Consider the following 21,740-nt stretch of genomic DNA (forward strand, 5'->3'; position numbering starts at 1 on the left):
TTTTGAGAAATTTGAGGGGGATCTTTGTTTTGTTTTTCATTCAGTCTTTGTTTAACTTCACTCAACAATTTCAGGATAGATATCTAAAATTTGTGAACAGGAGAGGAACTGCCTAAATGACCAGAATTTTCAGAGGCTCAATATTTCACTTTCTAAAATCATTATAACTGAATAGATTTTGAAAAGATTTACAGAGCTCTTCTAAGGATTAAAGGAGAAAATGCATATGAAAAGGCTTTGAAAACTATCAAACATGTATTTTGTGTATGGAAACAACAATGGGGGTGGAAACAACTACTGTCCAAAATAACCCAGGATTAAACAATCAACAAAATTTAAAGAAAACATTCAGAATGGGAGAAGGTATTTGCAAATGACATATCTGATAAAGGGCTAGTACCCGAAATCATAAAGAACTTATCAAACTCAGTACCCCCGAAATAATCTAGTTAAAAAATGGGCAGAAGACATGAACAGACATTTTTCCAAAGAAGATATTCATATGGGTTACAGACACATGAAAAGATGCTCATCATCAGGGAAATACAAATCAAAACTACAATGAGATATCACCTCACATGTGTCATAATGGCTAAAATCAACAATACAGGAAACAACAGATGTTGGTGAAGATATGGAGAAAGAGAAAGAAACAAAGAGAAAATTTGTTATTTTAGAAAAGCAACTCTCAAACTGTTGGTGGAAATGCAAATTAGTACAGCCACTGCAAAAAACAATATGAGGTTTCCCCAAAAGTTTAAAAATAAAGCTACTTGATGATCCAGCAATTGTACTACTAGGTATTTATGCAAAGGATACAAAAATACTGATTCAAAGGGACACATGTACCTAGATGTTTATAGCAACATTATTAATAACAATCAAATTATGGAAAGAGCCCAAATGTCCATTGACTGATGAGTGGATAAAGAAGATGTGGTATATATAATGAAATATTACTCAGCCATCTAAAAGAATGAAATCTTGCCATTTGCAGTGATGTAGATGGAGCTAGAGTGTCTTACGCTAAGGGAAATGAGTCAGAGAAATACAAATACCATATGATTTAATTCATATGTGGCATTTAAGAAACAAAACAGATGAGGGTACGGAAAGGGTGAAAAAGAGAGAGGCAAACCATAACTGACTCTTAGCTATAGAGAAACACACTGATGGTTGATGGAAGGGGGGTAGGAGGAGGATGGGCTAAATGGGTTAGGGGTATTGAGGGCACTTGATGTGATGAGCACTGGGTGTTATATGTAAGTAACAAATCATTAAATTCTACTTCTGAAACCTATATTACACTACATGTTAACTAACTAGAATTTAAATAAAAACTTGAAACAAAACCAAAACCAAAACAAAACAAAACAGCGCAGAGTAGGGCCTCTGTCCCCTAATGTCCAAGACTACTGCATTCAAAAATAAAGCCAACCCAAACCAAACCAGCCCTCCCTTCCTATTCCCATAGATTCTGTCTAGTTCTAAATCTTATACTTGGGTTATGGATTTTCAAAATTAGAACTCCATAGGCTTTTTGTAACTAATAACACTCAAGGCAATTTGCATTAAGATTGTGTGCTTAATGCAAGATTCTACCACTTCTACTTGGTTAGATGCTACTAGAGAAGGTATTGGGTTAGCTGCTTCATGTTTACTTCCCTCTTGCAGTGGCTTGTGTTAGGCAGTGATTTTTAGATTAGTAAAAATATTCACAATGTGTGAGTAAGCTTAGGCTGGTGAGCATGCCATTTCAGAATGCTAAAGAAGGTATTAGTTCATATTTAACCACTGAGAGCTGTTGTTTCCTTCTCACTGCAAACCTATAACGGTAACTTCAAAGAAAAAGAAAAATGGGAATCTTGCCTGGGAAACAGGAATAGCAGTGATCACCTACAGGTCTAATAAATATTGTTATAAATAGTTACTATAAAGAAATTCCTAAGTTCCTTAGAACTAACCATCTTTTCATTCTACAATGTGAACTAACTACAAAAAAAAATTGTCTTAAGAGATTGGCTTTGTCTAAATTTATATGTCGCTTAGCCACCAATAAAAAACAGCACTTCTTAAAAGCTAAAAGAAATTATATTTCACATCATTCTCATTCTAATATGTTTGCATGAACAATATTGATTTTATTTAACTCCAACCAAACTCAAAGACAAAATTCTTCCAGAGAGAGAGAATTTGTTTTATAGAAAACTTAAGGAAATTAATAAAATAGACTTATTTTTTTTCTCAGTCTTTGTATGAAATAGTATCCTGCTTAGTGTTTCCTCAGGAATATTCCACTCACCGACCAGATTTGGTATGCTTTAATGTACCAAAGGCAGGATCCATATGCTGTATTTATCAGGACAGTCCAGGACTACACAGGACCTGGGCATCACATTTTATCCACTTCACCACCTGACCCCAAGCCTTCCTATTAATGATAATTCTATTCCTTCTCCTAGGAGCTATTCCATTGCAGGATCTCTGCATTCTTGAAGCTGTTTCAGGATCTCCTATAGAGAGCAGCATGGAAGGAAGAAATTGTCTAGATTGGGAGTCTGCAGACCTGGGTTTCAGCTGAGGCTTTGTCAAAAACAAACTGTTATTACCTTGTTTCCTAACTTGTAAAATGGTATGCATAATGTCTTCCCTACTTATCTCACGCAATTAATGTGAAGCATTAACTACAAACTATAAGCTAAACTAACTTTCATAAACTATAAAGCCCTATGGTATTATTATACCAGGTATTATTATAATAGAAGCTAGGATTTAGACTCATTTACTTCTTTATTCTTACAGTGGGTGTGAAAATGGAGAAAAGCTATATATTGCAATTTTCTCTCTCTCTCTCTCTCTCTCTTTTGTGTGTGTGTGTGTGTGTGTGTGTGTGTGTGTGTGTGTGTACTCCTTGATGTTTCTTTGTTTGATCAATAGATTATAGTTGTTGACATTTTGTCATGGTTGCTCCTCAGTCCCAAGGCAAGAGAGTCTAAGAATAAGTGGTCTGTGGTATCATGTCATCTATCACCATTTGTCTGAAGCCAAAGAAACATATAGTACTGAGATAAGATTTTGTTTCATAGCATTTGACAAGTCCAGGGAATTCAAATAAAAGTTTAAGTATAAGTCATCATTTCAACAACTCTTAATGAACTGGCATCTATACTGAGGCAAATGATGTGTAATCAACATAGTAATCAGTAATTGCTTACCATTGCAGACCCAACACGGCTGACTTTGATGGGATTCCCTCTACCAGAAAGATCCATCTGTGCTTTGTCCATCACATACAGGCAAGCGTCAAGGATGCCATCTTCAAACTATTTGGGAAAAATTAAAAAATAAAATGAAAAATATAAAGAAAGAAAAAAGAGAAACTATTTAATGTCCACTCTGCAAGCCCAACATTCTCTGGCAAAAAAAAAAAAAAAAAGAAAAGAAAGCACAGCCTTAATGTTTAGAGGTGCACATTTCCTATAAAGTAATCACCCATAATCTTTAGTATGAAATATAAAGTAGGAGGAAGAAAACATCTTCCTTTGTTTTTCAGTAAAATGGATAAAAACTTAAAAGCAAGCTAGAAACATAAATAGAACTACTGGAGAGCTGGTATACTCAAGGATCATGAACTGACTTGAAGTTCTTCAGAAAACTGTGTAAATTAATTTAGAAGATTTCTTCAACATGTGGGCTCTAGTGCCAAAGGCAAAGGAATAAATGATGTAACAAAGTCAGGCCAAAGTTTTGAGACCTCAAAAATAACACAAATCCTTGCACATCTCAAAAATAAATGGCTCTCAGGTGTGTCATAGGGAGGTATTTCAGACCTGTATACCTTGCATTGATAATAGTAGGATACCTTGTGTCATGAATGACTGTCCAAGTTTTTTCCTCTTTTAAAATAAGGGAGACTCCATGGTCTCTTTATCTTAAAGTCTTAAAAGTCTCTACCTTTTAAAACAAGGTGAACTCCTCCAAAGAGAGGGCGGGAAGGTCTAGAGAAAGATTACATTATCAAGGGAACAGATTAGAAGTCAGTTCCATTGCAAGATCTCTCTGTTCTTAAAGATGTTTCAGGACCTCTTACAGAGAGGAGCATGGGAGGATGTTCATAGTTTGATTTCCTTAGAAAGAATTGCTGGCCCCATGCAACACCAGATTTTTTTTTTTAAAGAAAGGAACAGGGACAAAATAGTAATAAAATAGCAAAATGGGGAAATTTCTCCTATATTGGATCTCGCTGAATAAGAGATCTGAAAACCTTGTATATCCACCCACGTACTTATGACAGAAACCACAATTTTAATGGCTAATTACTATGTAGTTCTTTATTAAATCTAGTTAAAATACCAACTTTCTGGAGACCCTAAACTGATAGGATGAATGTTATAATGTAAGGGCACTAGTTCTTCAGATATGTAAAGAACTCATTTTTCTGGTTCTTATTAAGTACCATCTCTCAGTCTGTGGGACTTAAAAGAGTGAACTGGGGAGGTAAAGAGATAGTCACAGGACTAGTTGTTTGCCTGCACCATTGCAAACTACTGGCTTGGATATTTGTTTTGACTAAAAGACCCAAATTAAGGGACTCTGAGTGGCAACAGAGACAGATAGGGCTCTGCTCAAGCGTGTCTACCCAAAGGCTACTCAGCATGCTGGCTGAGGAGAACCCTGATCACTTGGGATTCTTTCCCTCTCTTCCCTGTTACCCATCTTGGTGTCTTCTTTCCTTATTAGCTCTCTACAAAATGTTACTTTGGGGACACAAATAGAATCACACCTAAACATTAGGAATTAGGGCACTAGACAATAGGCAGTAACATGGATTTTATGTTTTTCAGGAGGGGAAGGCTTGTAACCAGGGAGCCAGCCTGGGATCCAAAAACAGGAGAAGAGCACACAGATGATTAGCTTGATAGGACATCAGAAGTGCAGGTGACCAAGGCTGACCACTGGGCACGCAATTCTCAGGAGTCCAGGTGGAGAAGTGGGTTGTAAAGTCAGGCAGACAAGACAAGAACTAGTGATGACATTGATCCCAATGGGCAGGCTGGATCAGGGGTAAGGGAGGCAGGGAAAACTCACATGGAAGTCAAAAGAAGGCATCAGAAACCAAGAAAATATGACGCAACCTGGTGAGGCCAGGTTCCATGAAATCTACCATCCTGGATACGCAGAGCAATGGTGCACAATTCCAATCATCTCATCCAAACTCTCTGAGAAATGACACACTCATCTTTTCTTATGTTGCTAATGAAGGGTCTTCACTGAATCACAGGACATACATTCTTAGGGGAATATGGCAGAAAAATCAGTCGCTTTTTCCGTTGTTAGAGATATCCAACTGAAATAGTTTGGATTATTGAATATCTTAAATGGAATACTATTTATTATTTTATATCCAAACAGTAATGTGAGATTCTAGTTGATAAAATGTCTCAAAGTAAAAGTCCAGTGGGCCCTCCTTTGATGAAATGGTGATAGTCTTTTCTAATTCTAATTCTAATTTCTAATTTTCTAGGATCTTATACTAACAACAATTTTAAAAAGGGGATTTCTTTGAGTTGAGCACACACCTTACAGTATCCTTTGCAGCAGCATCAAAACACTTTTCTTTATAAGAAAAGGAAAAAATCTATTCCGTGTTGAAGAACAAGTTCTAAGGTAATGAGATTTGACTGTACTGGATGCCAAGCATTTCTCACTAGAATGCTATGTTATCCATAGAATCTCTGATCTCGGTAACCTTGTAATACCTGAAGATACGTGCTTTCAGTGGATAAATTACGTAGTTGCCTTTTGAAGTCTCTGCTCCTGTGCTGTCAGCCTTGGAGTCTCAGATCCTCAAATGCGGGAAATTGTGTATGTCTGATATCAACATATGGCCTTGCAGTGATACATGTGACAAAAAAATATTAAGGAAAAATGTCCTTGACAACGACAAATGTTAAATGGCTCACCTGACCATAGCTCCAGCTTCTACTCTTGATGTCATTGAAGTCTCCATAAAAAATAACCCCGATGTCATTCAGGACATATTCTTCCTTTTCTTTCTCATCATCCAGGTACACAGCATCCTCTGCATCAGAATTCAAAAATAATGACCATTACCAAACCAGGATGCTTTAATATACTTGTAAGTTTGTTCTGGTCCTAAGTGGCATTTTAATCAACTAAATGAAAAACAAAAAAAGTCTTTTGTTTCACTAAAGAGAGCTCATTTCCCGATATGTAATTTCGGCAATGGTGAACCTAATCCGTAGCCAAGATCAGCATCCGAAGGATGACATTTGTCAGAAACCCTGGCTCTTTAAATTCCAAGTAGTACAATTAAATTGACACGTCTCATTAAACATTTTTAAGATTCTGGGACATCAGTAGTTTCAGAATCAGAATTCTGGGATGCAGATACAAATCTGTTACACAGATCGAAAAATAATTTCCAAGCTATTAACATTAATAGGAAACGAGCTGAACTGAAATGTTTAAAACAAGTCTGGGATGTGTTAGAAGAATCTAGCATGGTCTGTCTCGCCTGGTGTGTGGCCCATCATGGACAGGAGGAGACAGGCTGGGGGTCGTCTCCTACCAGTGAACAATCCTTGTGGATGTGCTGGTAAGTATCTGTGTCCGACCAGCCTTCCAAGTCAGCTTCTTCCAATACAAGGACTTTTCTCCCTGTGGCCATAATCTCAGTAAGGCCACGCTCCCCATCTGCCTGCTTCATAATTAGCCTGATATTTATTTCCAGGTCAGGTATGAGAGCCGCAAAAGCATCACTAACAAAGGCAGGACCATACAGGTACACTCAGATAAATTTGCATGGCTGGAGTAGGGAGACATTTGATTCTGACTGGGGACATGGTTTATTATGTTTCTCTGGCTCCCTATTACCTTTTTGGAGTTGCTTCCTCCTGATTCCGTAAGACTTTTATCATTTTCTTTGGAGTAGATGTCAACCTTGGCTGCATATTAGAATCATCTGAGTAGATTTAAAAACCTTTAATTCCATCTGGACTGAACTCTAGATTGATCAAATCAGAATTTCTGGGGGCTGGGGGCAAGATCCAGATATCAAGTGTTTGCTTGTTTTTTCCTTTATATAATCTTATTTATTTATTTATTTATTTATTTATTTATTTCAAGCTCTCTAGTGATTCTGATATGCAACCCAAACTGAGAACAAATGCTCTAGCCCTTTGCTGTTCAAAAGAATCATTGAAATACCAGTAGCTTCAGCATTACCTGGGAGTTAGGGAGAAATGCAGAGTCTCAGGCCCCAGCTCAAGACCTAAGGAATCACACCCTGCATATTAAGATCTGAAGGGGATTTATGTATACATTAAGGTTTGCAAAGCATGGCTCCGTCCAGCCCGTTTAGACCCCCGTTCTGGGTTATATTACAGCTGTGATTAAATCTCTTGGAGAGTCTTTGGTCTTATCTCCTCCCCAGTACTTTCTTTTATCTACCTGTTTCTACTCTCTACCTCTTGCCTACTATTTGGTTGGTTTTTTGCAAACACACACACACACACACACACACACACACACACACTTACACAGATACTAATATCCAAAAACTTCACATATTTAAAGTGTGCAATTTCACAATCAAAATAATATAGTTATCCATCACTTCAAAATTTTCCCGTGTCCCTTCGTAATTCCTCCCTCTGGATTCTCTGACCTCTCACTCCTTCCAGGGAGCCACTGATCTGCTGTCTGTCATCGTAAATTCATTTGCATTTCTTGGCATTTTATATGAAAAGAATCCTCAGTGTGTACTTTTTTTTTTGGGGGGGGGTCTAGCATCTTTCATCCAAGCTAGTTATTTGGAAATTCATCGATACCATATCAATAGCTCATTCATCCCAAAGCCATTTCATGTTTCCAGGAAAATCAGAGTCGCACTACAAATGTACTGCAGCCATCCCTCTTCCCTTGCAGATGTGAGCTCTTAGGCTTCACATTGGCCGTTCAGGGTCCGGAGGTGTATGGTCCCTAAACCAAAGTGAGAGCTTCCTTTCTAAGTGGAACAAACCAGAGACGTGACAACTGTGTTCGAGGTCAGTGTTTCTGAGCAGAAATATGAAAGAACACTTTTAAAAGAAAATCTCATAAGGATGTGTGTGAAGGAGCATTGACCGTTTACATGCATAGTCCTCCACCAGATACAATCAAATGCCCTGGAAAGTAAAGGCCACTTTTGCTTTCATCTTTTTATAATAGTGGCTTGACTACTGTGACCATTGTGATAAAAAACATCTTAGTCAAGTGGGTTTTAGAGGCCTGTTACTGAGACAGAAATCTCCTCTTAAGATCACTGAGGTCTAGAAGTGCCATTTGGCAATGTGTTTTTAACACGTTTTCATTATAATATGAGATGTTTATAGTCTTGTCCTATAAGATATTAGAAATTGGATTGTATTATTGAGCTACTATAATTTAAATGGTTGGTATAAAAATAGATTAATGGGTCAAAATAGAGAGCTTAGAAATAGATGTTACTGTATGCATGTTTCTATGAAATCAATATATGATAAAGAAAATACTATAAATTAAAGATGACTGGAGTGTTTATTAAATTCAGCTGAGAAAATTGGCTGGTTGTGAAAAGTAACTTCTCTGTACATCAAAATAAATTGAAAATTAATTTAAAACCTGAATTGAAAAAGAGAAAGCAAAAGAAATTTAAAAAAAATTGAATATTTAGTCTCTAGATGAAAAAGTTTTATCTAAACAAAAATAATAGAAAGAATTTTAAAAAGATTTAAAATTTTTATTATTTATTTATTTATTTCAGAGGAGAAAAGGGAGAGTGAGTTTGAGTCGAGGGGTGGGTGGATGGGGCAGAATGAGAGGGAGAGATATAATCTTCAACAGGTTCCACAACCAGAGCAGAGCCCAATGCAGGCCTTGATCCCACAACCCTGATATCATGACATGAACCGAACTAAAGAATTGGAAGCCCAACCAACTGAGCCACCCAGATGTCCCTCCATGTTTTTTTAAATATAAATATACCTTTTGAATTTCAGATATAATGTAATTTAAAAGTTCACTACAGAAATATTTGCAATAACAGAAAACCTTAGCAAATTTTCCTTATACATAAAGAATTCCAATAAACTGATGAAAAAATTAAAAAGTGCTTTTAAAAAGTCAACAAAAGGAAAATGATTTCACAGAGAGGAAATGGAAACAGAAAATAAATATATAAAGACAATTCTAACTGAGTAGTAACCTAAGAAGTGCAAAGGTTTGCAAGTAAATTTTCATCCACAAAAATATAATTTCAAGCTATTTTTATTCTTTTACAGATAATATTTTTAAAGTTGGCTTTAAGGTTTGTTTTTTTCTTTGAAGTTTTGACATTTAAACAGTTTGCATCTAGGTGTGGGTCTTATTTCATTTACTAGGTTTGATATACTCTGATCCTTTACAGTTTGACAATGTGAGTTTTTCTTTAGCTCTGGGAATTTCTTTCTCCTTTATCTTTGACTATTTTCTTCTTTTTATTTTTCCTTCTTTTTATTTTTCTGTATTTTCTTATAATAAAATGCCTTTTAGGCGGATATTGAACTTTCCAGATAATCTCCATTGTCTTATCATACTTTTCTATCTCTCTCTGTCTCTCTCCTTCTTTGTCTGTCTCTCTATATATGATATATACATATATATGTATATATCTAATATACATATATATGTATTATATAAGAACGTATGTTAAGAAAGAATATCATCAGCACTTCCAGGAGAATTGAGGAATTCCTGGAACAAAAAAATGGTTGAATGAAGTATGGTATACAATGAACAGCTATATAAAAACTTTGGAAGGATCCCTATATGCTGCTATGGAAGAATATCCAGGATCTCATTAGGCAAAAAAAAAGTGCATAAAAAATATATATAGTTTACTGCCTTTTATTTAAGAAAGAAGGGAGGTAAATAGATAGCTAGATACATATTTATATACATTCACATATGTGCTTATATTTTTAAATGTATAGATAAGCCAAAAAATTAACAAAATTATTATCTAAAGTGTAGGAGGGATAGTTGGGAGTTAGACTTTCTCTCTAAAGTGTCTTTATTGCTTTGTAACTTGACTTTGGGGTTACATACCCCAAAACATAAATGTTTTGTAAAGTCACAAAACAAAACTAAGAGTAGAGAGCCCAGATATGGACCCTCAACTCTATGGTCAAATAATCTTCGATAAAACACGAAAAAATATACAGTGGAAAAAAGACAGTCTCTTCAATAAATGGTGCTGGGAAAACTGGGCAGCTATATGTAGAAGAATGAAACTTGGCCATTCTCTTACACCGTACACAAAGATAAACACAAAATGGATAAAAGACCTCAATGTGAGACAGGAATCCATCAGAATCCTAGAGGAGAACATAGGCAGTAATCTCTTCGATATCAGCCACAGCAACTTCTTTCAAGATATGTCTCCAAAGGCAAAGGAAACAAAAGCGAAGATGAACTTTTGGGACTTAATCAAAATCAAAAGCTTCTGCACAGCAAAGGAAACAGTCAACAAAACAAAGAGGTAACCCACGGAATGGAAGAAGATACTTGCAAATGATAGTACAGACAAAAGGTTGATATCCAGGATCTATAATGAACTCCTCAAACTCAACACACACAAAACAGACAATCATATCAAAAAATGGGCAGAAGATATGGACAGACACTTCTCCAATCAAGACATACAAATGGCTATCAGACACATGAAAAAATGTTCCTCATCACTACCCATCAGGGAGATTCAAATTAAAACTACATTGAGATATCACCTTACACCAGTTAGAATGGCCAAAATTAGCAAGACAGGAAACAACATGTGTTGGAGAGGATGTGGAGAAAGGGGAACCCTCTTCCACTGTTGGTGGGAATGCAAGTTGGTGCAGCCTCTTTGGAGAACAGTGTGGAGATTCCTCCAGAAATTAAAAATAGAACTTCCCTATGACCCTGCCATTGCACTGCTGGGTATTTACCCCAAAGATACAGATGTAGTGAAAAGAAGGGCCATCTGTACCCCAATGTTTATAGCAGCAATGGCCATGGTCACCAAACTGTGGAAAGAACCAAGATGCCCTTCAACGGATGAATGGATAAGGAAGATGTGGTCCATATACACTATGGAGTATTATGCCTCCATCAGAAAGGATGAATACCCAACTTTTGTAACAACATGGACGGGACTGGAAGAGATTATGCTGAGTGAAAGAAGTCAAGCAGAGAGAGTCAATTATCATATGGTTTCACTTATTTGTGGAGCATAACAAATAGCATAGAGGACATGGGGAGATAGAGAGGAGAAGGGAGTTGGGGGAAATTGGAAGGGGAGGTGAATCATGAGAGACTATGGACTCTGAAAAACAGTCTGAGGGGTTTGAAGTGGCAGGGGGGTGGGAGGTTCGGGTACCAGGTGGTGGGTATTATAGGGGGCACGAATTGCATGGAGCACTGGGTGTGGTGAAAAAATAATGAATACTGTTATGCTGAAAATAAATAAATGAAAAAAAACTAAATATAAATAAAAGACAAAACAATTTTTAAATAAATGAAGCCAAAATGAAGCAAATGAACATGACTGTGTAAATAGATTAGTGAATTAACAACAGAAAACTATTTCAAGTTACTTTAAAACAAAGTAATTTCACTATATATCCCCAGAGTAATTTCACTGTATATCCCCACTATATATTCTTTAATATAAAGAAAAACTGTAAAATAACTATGTTGGTACTAATAATATTGATATTGCTATTTTGAAATAAATATAACATAAGCAATCATGTTAATGACACTAGAAACCAAGATCTGCAGGATAAGAGAAAAAAATGCATAAGCAAAATCAAATAAATAAAATCTGAAATCTTGTATTTTAACTTCAAGCAACTTATTACATAATATTCCTTTGCAAATAATTTTAGATTTAGTGCTATTTTTCCTCAATTGCTTTATTAATTTTTTTAATCTGGAGGGAAAGTCATTCTTTCATCTTTTTTTTTTTCATAGTGACTTGCAGGCCTGTTATGATACTTAGTACTGTAGCTGCCAGAAATTGGTATTGTAACTCTTGCTGCTACGAAGTAAGAGCTGGACTGATTTTGAGTAAGAATGAAAGTATTAAAAAATCTAATATCAAAAAGAAGTTTTCTTTAAAATCTTTGTAAAATGGGGGCATCTGGGAGGCACAGTCACTTGAGTCTAACTCTTGAATTCGCCCAGGTCATGATCTCAGGATTGTGAGATCAAGCCCCACATCGGGCTCTACACTGGACATGGAGCCTGCTTCAGATTCTCTCTCCCTCTCTCTCTGCCCTTTTCCTTTCCCCCAACCCCCCCAAAAAACCCAAATAAATAAGATCTTTGTAAAATGGCTGTAAGACTGACTCTTCCTTGGAAAACATCATAACTGATTGAGGTTTACATGGTTGCTGGACCTCCCAGCTCCAAACATTTCTGTAAGTTGCTGTGTGCCCGTGATTCCTCTTTAATCTTATATGCACACTCATTTCCTTACTCAAGAGAAAGAAAAATATATTTAAAAAAAAGAAAAAATGTAGGGTGCCTGGGTGGCTCAATGGATTAAGCCTCTCCTTTGGCTCAGGTCATGATCCCAGGGTGCTGGGATCAAGCCCTACATCAGGCTCTCTGCTCAGCAGGGAGCCTGCTTCCCTTCCTCTCTCTCTACCTGCTTCTCTGCCTACTTGTGATTTCTATTTGTCAAATAAATAAATAAAATCTTAAAAAAAAGAAAAAATGTATTGAATAAATCAACTTAATATAAAAAATTATTAAATACTTCTTTAAATAGTGTAACTTAGTCATTACAGCATGTCAATGATAAAGTCAAAGAATTTTTTTCCCCTGAAAATGCTACCTGGAGACTATTTTGCAAATGTAGATGTTTTGTAAAATAATCTTGAAAACATACCTTGACATGTTTTTGGTCAGATTGCATTAGGCTTAATTTGAATTTAAAAATGACTTTAGTATGGATTAATTCCATGGTTGCCATATTCTGACATTAAGAGATGTATATCAGAGCAGTAATACTGCAGAAATATTAATGAGTATAAACTTTGGGGGTAAGGGGCTTCTTTGTTTCTTCTCTGCCTATCCTTGCCAATTAAGGTATTTTTTTTTTCTCAACTCATAAATCCTTTGATGCTTTTAGCCAGAAATTAGCCTTATAAAGCTATTTTTGAGTACAGTTTGTGTGAAAAAAAATTCACTTTGGTAATAAATTTTCCAAGCTGAACTCTAGCAAGATATTTTTCAGTTCTTTTATTTTATTAGGCTCTGCACTTTTTCTGTAATATTTTGTAACACTTGACTTTTTTGTATTTTTGCCACTTGAAAGCTTGGTGTAGTTGGTCTGTAATTAAGTTTCAAATTTGAAACCACTGTTACTTTTGTAATCAAAATATAGGTATTTTTGTCTTTGTACATGTCATTCCACCTACAGCTCTACCTGGAATCCCATTGATCTTCTAGCTACCATTCATTTCTTCACAGTTCACAAATGAAGAATATGAAATTCAGTGAATGCAGTTACTAATCCTATTGGGGAATGACTCTCATTTAACCAAAATTAAAATGTATTTTCACTAAAATGAAGATACAAGTTGATGATAAACTCTGAAGTTGGAAGACCTTCTCACTTAAGACTCTGAAGTGATTTATTCAACTATGTTCTGGGTTACTGCTCTTTACTTTGTTCACTCGCTGGAGATTGTGATTTTTTAAAAAGATGGACATTCTAATGACTGTCAAATATCTATGTTTTAGAAAGATATAATATGAAAAATTTTAAAAATATGTATGAAGGAAGAGACTAGTTATCTCTTCCCATATTGTTGTGCTTATTCTCTTACGGCCTACAAATACATTTTTGGAAGTTTGCTTTCACCATGATTTTTCATCAACAAATATTATTATGAGATTTTTTCCATTTATACTAGTCCCTGAAATATTATGAAGTGTTTCAATCAGAGCATACTATGATAATCAGAAATCTAATTCCATTAAAATAAAATATCAAACAAAAGAATTTTTAAAAAAATATTTATTTATTTATTTGAGAGAGAGAAAGTGAGACAGAGCATGAGCGAGGAGAAGGTCAGAGAGAGAAGCAGACTCCCCGTGGAGCTGAGAGCCCGATGCGGGACTAGATCCCGGGACTCCAGGATCATGACGTGAGCCGAAGGCAGTCGTCCAACCAACTGAGCCACCCAGGCGTCCCAAACAAAATAATTTTTAAAAAAATAAATTTAAGTTGAAAATATCAGTATAGCTCATGATACATTTTCTTTAGAAACCACATTGTTAAATTCTATCCACAGAAAAGAAATAGAAAAAACAACCAATATAGTAGCAATGAGTCTCTTGAGCCTGGACTATGGTCTCTAAGTACCATTCCATTCCCTTCCCCTTTCCATACTAGAAGGGTACTCAGGTTTCCTATGAGAAATGACTCATTAAAAATCTGGGTAAGTAAATGTACAAGACCAGCTTGAAATACTTCTTGGCTATTAAAGATTCTAGGAGTCATGACAAAGGAATCAGAAATAAACTTGAAAGCTCCCACTGTCCAAGAATAAGAGAATTCAAGTATCAAAAAATAAGTCATCACAAAGTATTAAAAAAATTCAATATTCATAGATTTATAGTAATTTAAAAAATTCATTGGTTATCTCTACAGGGTGTTAAATACCAACTCATTATTCTGATAACTTAGAAATAAGGAAAGGGACACATATCTAGACTTCTTATATGAATACTTCCTCAAGGCAGCAATATAATTGATGCTAATAGATGCAGAAGGAATGGTAGATTAGAATATTGCCATTTTGCAATCCCTAATGAAATAATGAATCTAGGCTAAAATGATTCGTTAAAAGGCTAGTGGAGAATTTCATAATGGATGTAAGACTGATAAAACCTGATCCTATTGATAAATCTAAACATCACTAAAAGAGGGGCAACCAAACATCATGTATCTCCTGATGGGATGGATGCCCTGGCAAGTGTACAGCATGACTTACGTAGTATTCTTGCTCTATCTTCCTATCCCTACCACAAAAAAAGAATGATTCTCATGACGATAAATCTGATTGAGTCTCAGATCAAACTAACCACTTAATAAATAAAGGGCTAGAGGAATGTTATGTGACACCAGGTGATAGCATAGATACAGCAAAATCTTGATAACTATTGAATTTGGGACATATGTAAGTAGATATTCATTGTACTACTCTTCCTACTTTTGAGTTGTTTGAAAGTTTTAATAATAAAAATAAACCCTGCTGAAGGGCATAAGAGAACTTGAATAAATAAAAACATTAAAAATATTTCTAATTGCATGTGGAGATTCCAAATTATAAAAATTTATGAATTCTACCCAAATTAGTTTCTATATTAAATGAAAACCCAACTAAAATTCCACTCATACTTTTTTAGAATTCTGCATGCTGATTTAAAAGTTTATCTGAAAAGGGCGCCTGGGTGGCTCAGTGGGTTAAGCCTCTGCCTTTGGCTCAGGTCATGATCTCAGGGTCCTGGGATTGAGTCCCGCATTGGGCTCCCTGCTCCGTGGGGAGCCGGCTTCTCCCTCTCTCTCTGCCTGCCTCTCTGCCTACCTGTAATCTCTGTCTGTCAAATAAATAAATAAAATCTTTTAAAAAAAAGTTTATCTGAAAAGACAATGTGAAAAAATAACCCCAAGATAAAATGTTGAAAATAAAGAAAAATGGGGGGAATTTTCCCATGGTAAACTGAACTTTGGTTCTAACCCACCTGATCCTGTATCCATGCTTTTGTCATGTAACTACTCATCCTTCTTTCTAAAGGTAGAACATCCCCCTTTTGACTTTGGGGCTTACTTTGGCTGAAAGGGTGTTAGTCGATGTGATGCAGGTAGGGGTTTGAAATGTGCTTGCACACTTGAGCATATGCTGTTGCATTTCTGCCAGCACCATGAGAAAAACATATCCTAGCAAGCCCACTAGCCACAGGAGGATGAGAGATGCATGGAGCAGAGTATCTCCACAGTGGGGTGGTAAGGAGTGGGGCCTCTCTGGCTATTCTCAATGCAGAGCTGGCCAGTCCGGCCCAGTCTACAGTAGCCCAACCACAGACAAGCCAGATCCATGAGATAACATGCTTGTTGTTATAGACCAGTGACATTTTCTGGTCCTCTCTTAATGAACATTACTGTGATTATAGTCAACTAAAACAATGCTATAATGAAAACTGATTTTGACATAGTAATAGATAAATACATGCATAGAGCTAAATGTATATTAAACCTTAGAAGATGATAAAGTTGGCATTTAAAACCAACAGGTAATGATATATCTGATCAATAAATGATGTTTTGATGACTGGCTATTCCTGTGGGAAAAATTTTTCCATAAGATCTTTTTCTCCCACTAACACAAAATTTATCAATTGATTTAAAAAGATGCATGTGTGTCTTTTCTTGCCAACCCTTAATTCACCTAAATTGTCCCAGATATGAACAGGTCAAGAAATGCAATGCTCAATAAATATACACAAAATGTTCAACTTCATTAATAATTAGAGATACATGAATTAAACCATGAAATGTTAATGTATTACCAATTTTTGTCCATCATGTTAGCAAATTTTAAAACAAATGGTAATAGCTGGTGTCAATGAAAACATAAAGATATGAATATTCTCTTGTGCTGTGGCTGTATTATAAACTACAGCAGCATTTTTAAAAAAGATTTTATTTATTTGTTTATTTGACAGACAGAGATCATAAGCAGGCAGAGAGGCAGGAAGAGAGAAGGGGGGAGTGTGCTCCCTGCTGAGCAGAGAGCCTGATGTGAAGCTTGATCCCAGGACCCTGAGATCATGACCTGTGCCGAAGGCAGAGGTTTAATCCACTGACCCACCCAGGCATCCCTACGGCAGCATTTTTAAAGGAGTGATTTGGCAGTATCTATGCAATTTTAAAATGTGAATTGACTTTGACCAAGCAATGCCATTTCCAGATATTCATTCTACAGAAATATGTTTGTTTAACATCTATGTGAAACATTCAATATAACACAGTATTATGGTGAAAATGGGAGGAAATCAAAATATTTGTAAGCAAAAGACCAAATTGATTATGGTACAACCACACCCAGTAGTCATTAAAAAGAATATGTAGGTACTGATATAGAAAACTTTCCAAGATATATTATGTAAGGAAGTAAAGTATAGAATAACATGTATAAACAATGTCCCCTATGTTTTGGAAAAAAAAAGAAACTCTATAGAAGTACATATGGAAAATTATAGCAAAGTATCCAGAACAATATAGAAATCAAGAAAGTTAAAGTTAACAATCCAGAAAGTTAAAGTTTTCTAAGGAAGTGAGGATCGGAGGGTAGGTGAGAAGGAAATTTCACTTTTTACCGTATATATAACTACACGTGTTATTTGAAAAGGACATTCAGTTAATTGAGGGCAATTCAATTAATTGTGAGATAAAAATTAAAACCATTCAAAAATTCATTAAGGGGTGCTTGGGCGGCTTAATTGGTTAAGCAACCAACTCCTGGTTTTCAGTTAGGGTTGTGAGATCGAGCACTGTGATGGGGGTCAGTGCTCAGCATGGGGTCTGTCTGACATTCTCCCCCTCTCCCTCCCCACCTCTACCCTACCCCCTGCCCATGCATGTGTGCATGCACTCTCTCTCTCTCAACTAACCAGATAAATAAAATCTTTAAAAAATGCATTAAATGGATGGAAATACACCAAAATGTTAACAGTGTCTGTGATTTGTAGATCTCTGAGTTCCTTTCATGCTTTCATTATTTTTATTCTATAAGGCTTTCATCATTAGATGAGAGTTTTAAGACATTTTTAAAAAGTTCGTTTTAAATGTTGCATTTCAGTGACGCACCTATTTAATAAGAGGTTATGTTCAGCTCTTAAATATCACTTTTTCCTCTTTAGTAGATATCATCATATAACCATGCCTTTTAAATTTCCTTCAGGTCTCCCTGCACCCTTTTCTTCCCAGCACAGGTTGGATTAAACCTTGTTCCCCTAGTGTCCTATGGATGCTGTGGTCACATCCATCCGTATGGAGATTATTCTGTAATTTAGTTATTAATTGAAAATGCATGTTTTTAGTATTTACCATGTGCCAGGAAATTTCTGAGTATGGTAAAACAACCAAAACAATAAACTCATTGAAACTCCTAACACCCCTAAGAGGAAAGTATTACCTTTCCCTTATTTTATAGATGAGGAAGCTAAGGAAAACGTAAGTAAAATATCTTTGTTAAGGCCATAGTGCTAGTAAGACGTGAAATCAGGACTTGAATCCTAAGCTTTTCCCCAAGGAGACTATGACTCTTGAGTCCAAGGGATCAGGTCTCGTATCCCCAGCACACAGGACAGAGTGCCTGGGAACATGACGCAATAAATGTCTACAGCAAGATTGAGAGGTGGGGATGGATGTCTGGAGCTTGGAGAGTGAGAGAAGAAGAAAGTGATGGATTTACTATTGGGCTTTAGGTTATTATTGATGGGAACTTACAAATTTAAATGGTAAACTATGAATAAGGAGGAGTTTGAGACCAGGACACCCTTTTCCTTCCAGCGGCTGAATTAAATCTCACTTCACAACCAGCGGGCATAATCATGAATCCTCAACAAGCCAAGGAAGTCAAATGGGAAGTCTTGATTTTAATTTTAAATTTATTTATGATTTTAAAGGAAGATTGAGGGTAGAAAGCAGTGCTTTCTTTCCCCTGTTTTTATTCAGATCTGTCACTTTAAAATATAGTTGTCCAAAGCTAAGATTAAAAAAAAAAAAAAAGAAATTATATCACCATGGAAACTCCAAAAAACTCCCTGTGTTTGATAGGCTAACAAAGATAAGAAGACTTAATCATTTGCCTCTGGACACTTTTATTGTTGGTGTTTTGGTGGTTTTGGTTGTTTGTTTGTTTTTAATTTCTGGTTTGTTTCAGAGGCATATTGAGGTTTTATTAGATTCTGGGGCAAAAACTGGTTCTCCACCTTTGTAAAATGGAGGATGTTACTAAAAGTTAAAACAGTGACAATAACCCACTGTTCTAGATACTCACCAGTTCGAACTGTTGGAAAGTGTGTGTGTGTGTGTGTGTGTGTGTGTGTATGCATACAAGTATGGGGATTGGAAGCTATACCTAAATCTATGCAAGTTGGTAGCAGGAGGTAGGTCTAAAGAGATCATAGAGTTAGAAGGAGCACCAAGGACCTACTGACAACTTCTTGATACTAAGTGACCTCTGGAAATTTAAACTCAAGAGGAAAACAGATTACACATGGCATCACTGGTGAATATGGCATGATACCTCCATCTGCTTTCAACATGCCTTATAAAGAACTGCCTTCCCAAGGTGACGGATAGGAGGCAAGTAGTAAAGAAGAATTATCTCATTTATTTTACTATTCCTCTGGTGGGGATAACGTAGTAATTTTAACAACAGCAACAACAACATTGTGGGCTGAGAATTTTGGGATTCACTTATAGGGCTGAGTTTAGCCCCATTGGAAATTACCACTTACCTTCCACCACACAGAAAAAGTAAGAATTTATGACAAACATGTAAAAAGGAATGCTGAGCCTATTGATTTTAGTATCTGTATAACTTCTTTGAGAGAAGGATGGCTATTCATCACTGCCTAGGCTGAAAATTTCCTTTTGCTTATTTACATGCTATTTTAAAGTTAAAGTAAGACCCATTTCCAAAGGCATTAAAGTCAAGCTCCACAAAGCAAACTCAGGGGTGAAAGAAAACTACAGTGCCAGGAATGTTATCATGTAAGTCGTCTCTGAAGAGACCACCTACCAGCTTAAATCAGAGTTTGGTTTTGTTTCTGATCCTTTGGAAGAAATAATAGCTTGGTTCCTTCAAAAAGGCAAAATGTGTCACCTCTTTAGAGAAGGGAGAAATTTTGAGCGAGGGGATTGGGAATAACTTTTACCTGCCTCCCCTTTCTATAACAGCTGAGCATCACTGAAGAAAGAAGGAAGACATGTTGGATGAATGTAATCACTCTTCAAGGGAGTGGCTTCACATGTGGAACAAATGTGGCTCTAGGTTGGTGTCATCATGGTAGCTTTTCTATCTCAAAGTAGAGCAGAGGGGGTGGTGAACCCCAGAATCTGTGTGTGCTATCGGCATGTTAAGAATCACTTCACATCTCTGAGAAATGGGAAATGATAGAGCCCAGAAAAGAATGGCATTTCTAGAGTCTGTGCTTTTGTGTTTTTCCTTTGGAAGGATCCAAAGTCGCTGTCTTCCTAAAATGGTTTAATACAGACAACTTGAGGTCCACCTTTGCACTCATTAACTCTGGAATGAAACAAATCCAAGAAACACAAGTAAGGAGTTCCTCAACAATTGGGTCCATTTCATTCCTTGCAAACATATTGTATTATGTTACATCTTAGACCAGCTTGGGAAGTTTATTTGATTTGTGCTGATTTACTAGTTTTGCTGGCTAAGGACTTTTCAGGTACTTAAATATCTTCAGAAGATAGACTATTATTCATAAAGCAGTTCTACAAAGAAAATGTCAGAGATTCTTTACTTAGTATCCTCAAAGAGAGCCTGTGCCCTTGTTGGCATCCTTATTATTTTTTTTCTTTTTTTGCAAAGAAAACTGTCGTTTGATCTTATAGCTATCAACCTGGTTTTATTTTTATTTATTTACTTGTTTGTTTGTTTATTTTTAACAGCAGGACTTTCAATGTTGTAGAACATCATAAAAGCTTCTCAGCCCGACACCTACTTCTTGTTTCTCTTATTACACAAGATGGGATGCCAGTGGTTCTGGTTTTAAAGATAAAAGAGGGTATCCTGACCGAATCAGAATATCCAGGTTTTAGCCCCAGCTTGTTTCCTAATTTTCTATATGACCTTGAGAAATTTATCTAACATCACAGAGTCTGTTTTCTCTCTTGAAATGTGAGGCTCATAATTCTCTCTCTGACCCTCAGAATGATGGTTATCAGTTCAATTCAGCAGACATTTGTTGAACATTTAACTTGGTGCCTGGCACAATGCTAGGCTGAATGAGAGAAGAATCCTGCTTCTCAAAATACATAATGCAGAGAGATGCTGGCTTTGAGCACTCTTTGTAGAATATAAACAACTACACATAGAAGGAATTAGATACCATATGAATCGGCTGATGATTAGACCCTTTCAGCTCTGCTCCTTCCAGAGCATCTCAAAAACAGCTTTGGACCTTGATTCTGGGGTCATCTACATGCCATTGGAAAGAATTCTACTGTGAGCTCTCTGAGCTCCCTGCTCATTGCAAAGCTTGGTGTGAAAAGGATGAATGAGCCTCCATATCACTTGAAAGAGTGATATGTGCTCTTTTATTAAATAGGAGTTTTGAATAAATAAGGGCTTAAAATTTTCATATAAGCTTTTAAAAATTTTTTTAAAAATTTCATAAAAATTCAAGTAACCAACTATCTGATTGTTATTTTAGGCAAATACTATTCTAGGGGCTGGAGAGGGTACAAAGATAAGCCACTGACCCATTTTTCTTCACCCTCTGGCTAGGCCAGGTGACCCTCTTATATATTCTTGTTGTGCTATGACTTATGTCAATACTTTTTACAACTGTAAATCATGTTTATTAGTAATTTATTTGTGAAATATTTGTGGAAACTCTGTGAGGCA

General features: G+C 36.2%; 1 protein-coding gene across 2 annotated transcripts in view; it reads right to left on the reverse strand.

The window, feature by feature from the left end:
- Window positions 1–21,740, reverse strand: part of F13A1 (coagulation factor XIII A chain) — a 164,617-nt gene that overhangs the window by 86,044 nt on the left and 56,833 nt on the right. For both annotated transcript variants that reach the window (XM_032341019.1, XM_032341021.1), the window contains exons 5-6: window positions 5,964–6,082; window positions 3,216–3,323 (exon numbers count right to left, since the gene is read on the reverse strand). In XM_032341019.1, the coding sequence (XP_032196910.1) occupies window positions 3,216–3,323; window positions 5,964–6,082 (227 nt within the window). The remainder of the gene's footprint in view (window positions 1–3,215; window positions 3,324–5,963; window positions 6,083–21,740) is intronic.

This window comes from Mustela erminea, chromosome 4 (genome assembly GCF_009829155.1).
Source record: "Mustela erminea isolate mMusErm1 chromosome 4, mMusErm1.Pri, whole genome shotgun sequence".
NCBI lineage: Eukaryota > Metazoa > Chordata > Mammalia > Carnivora > Mustelidae > Mustela > Mustela erminea.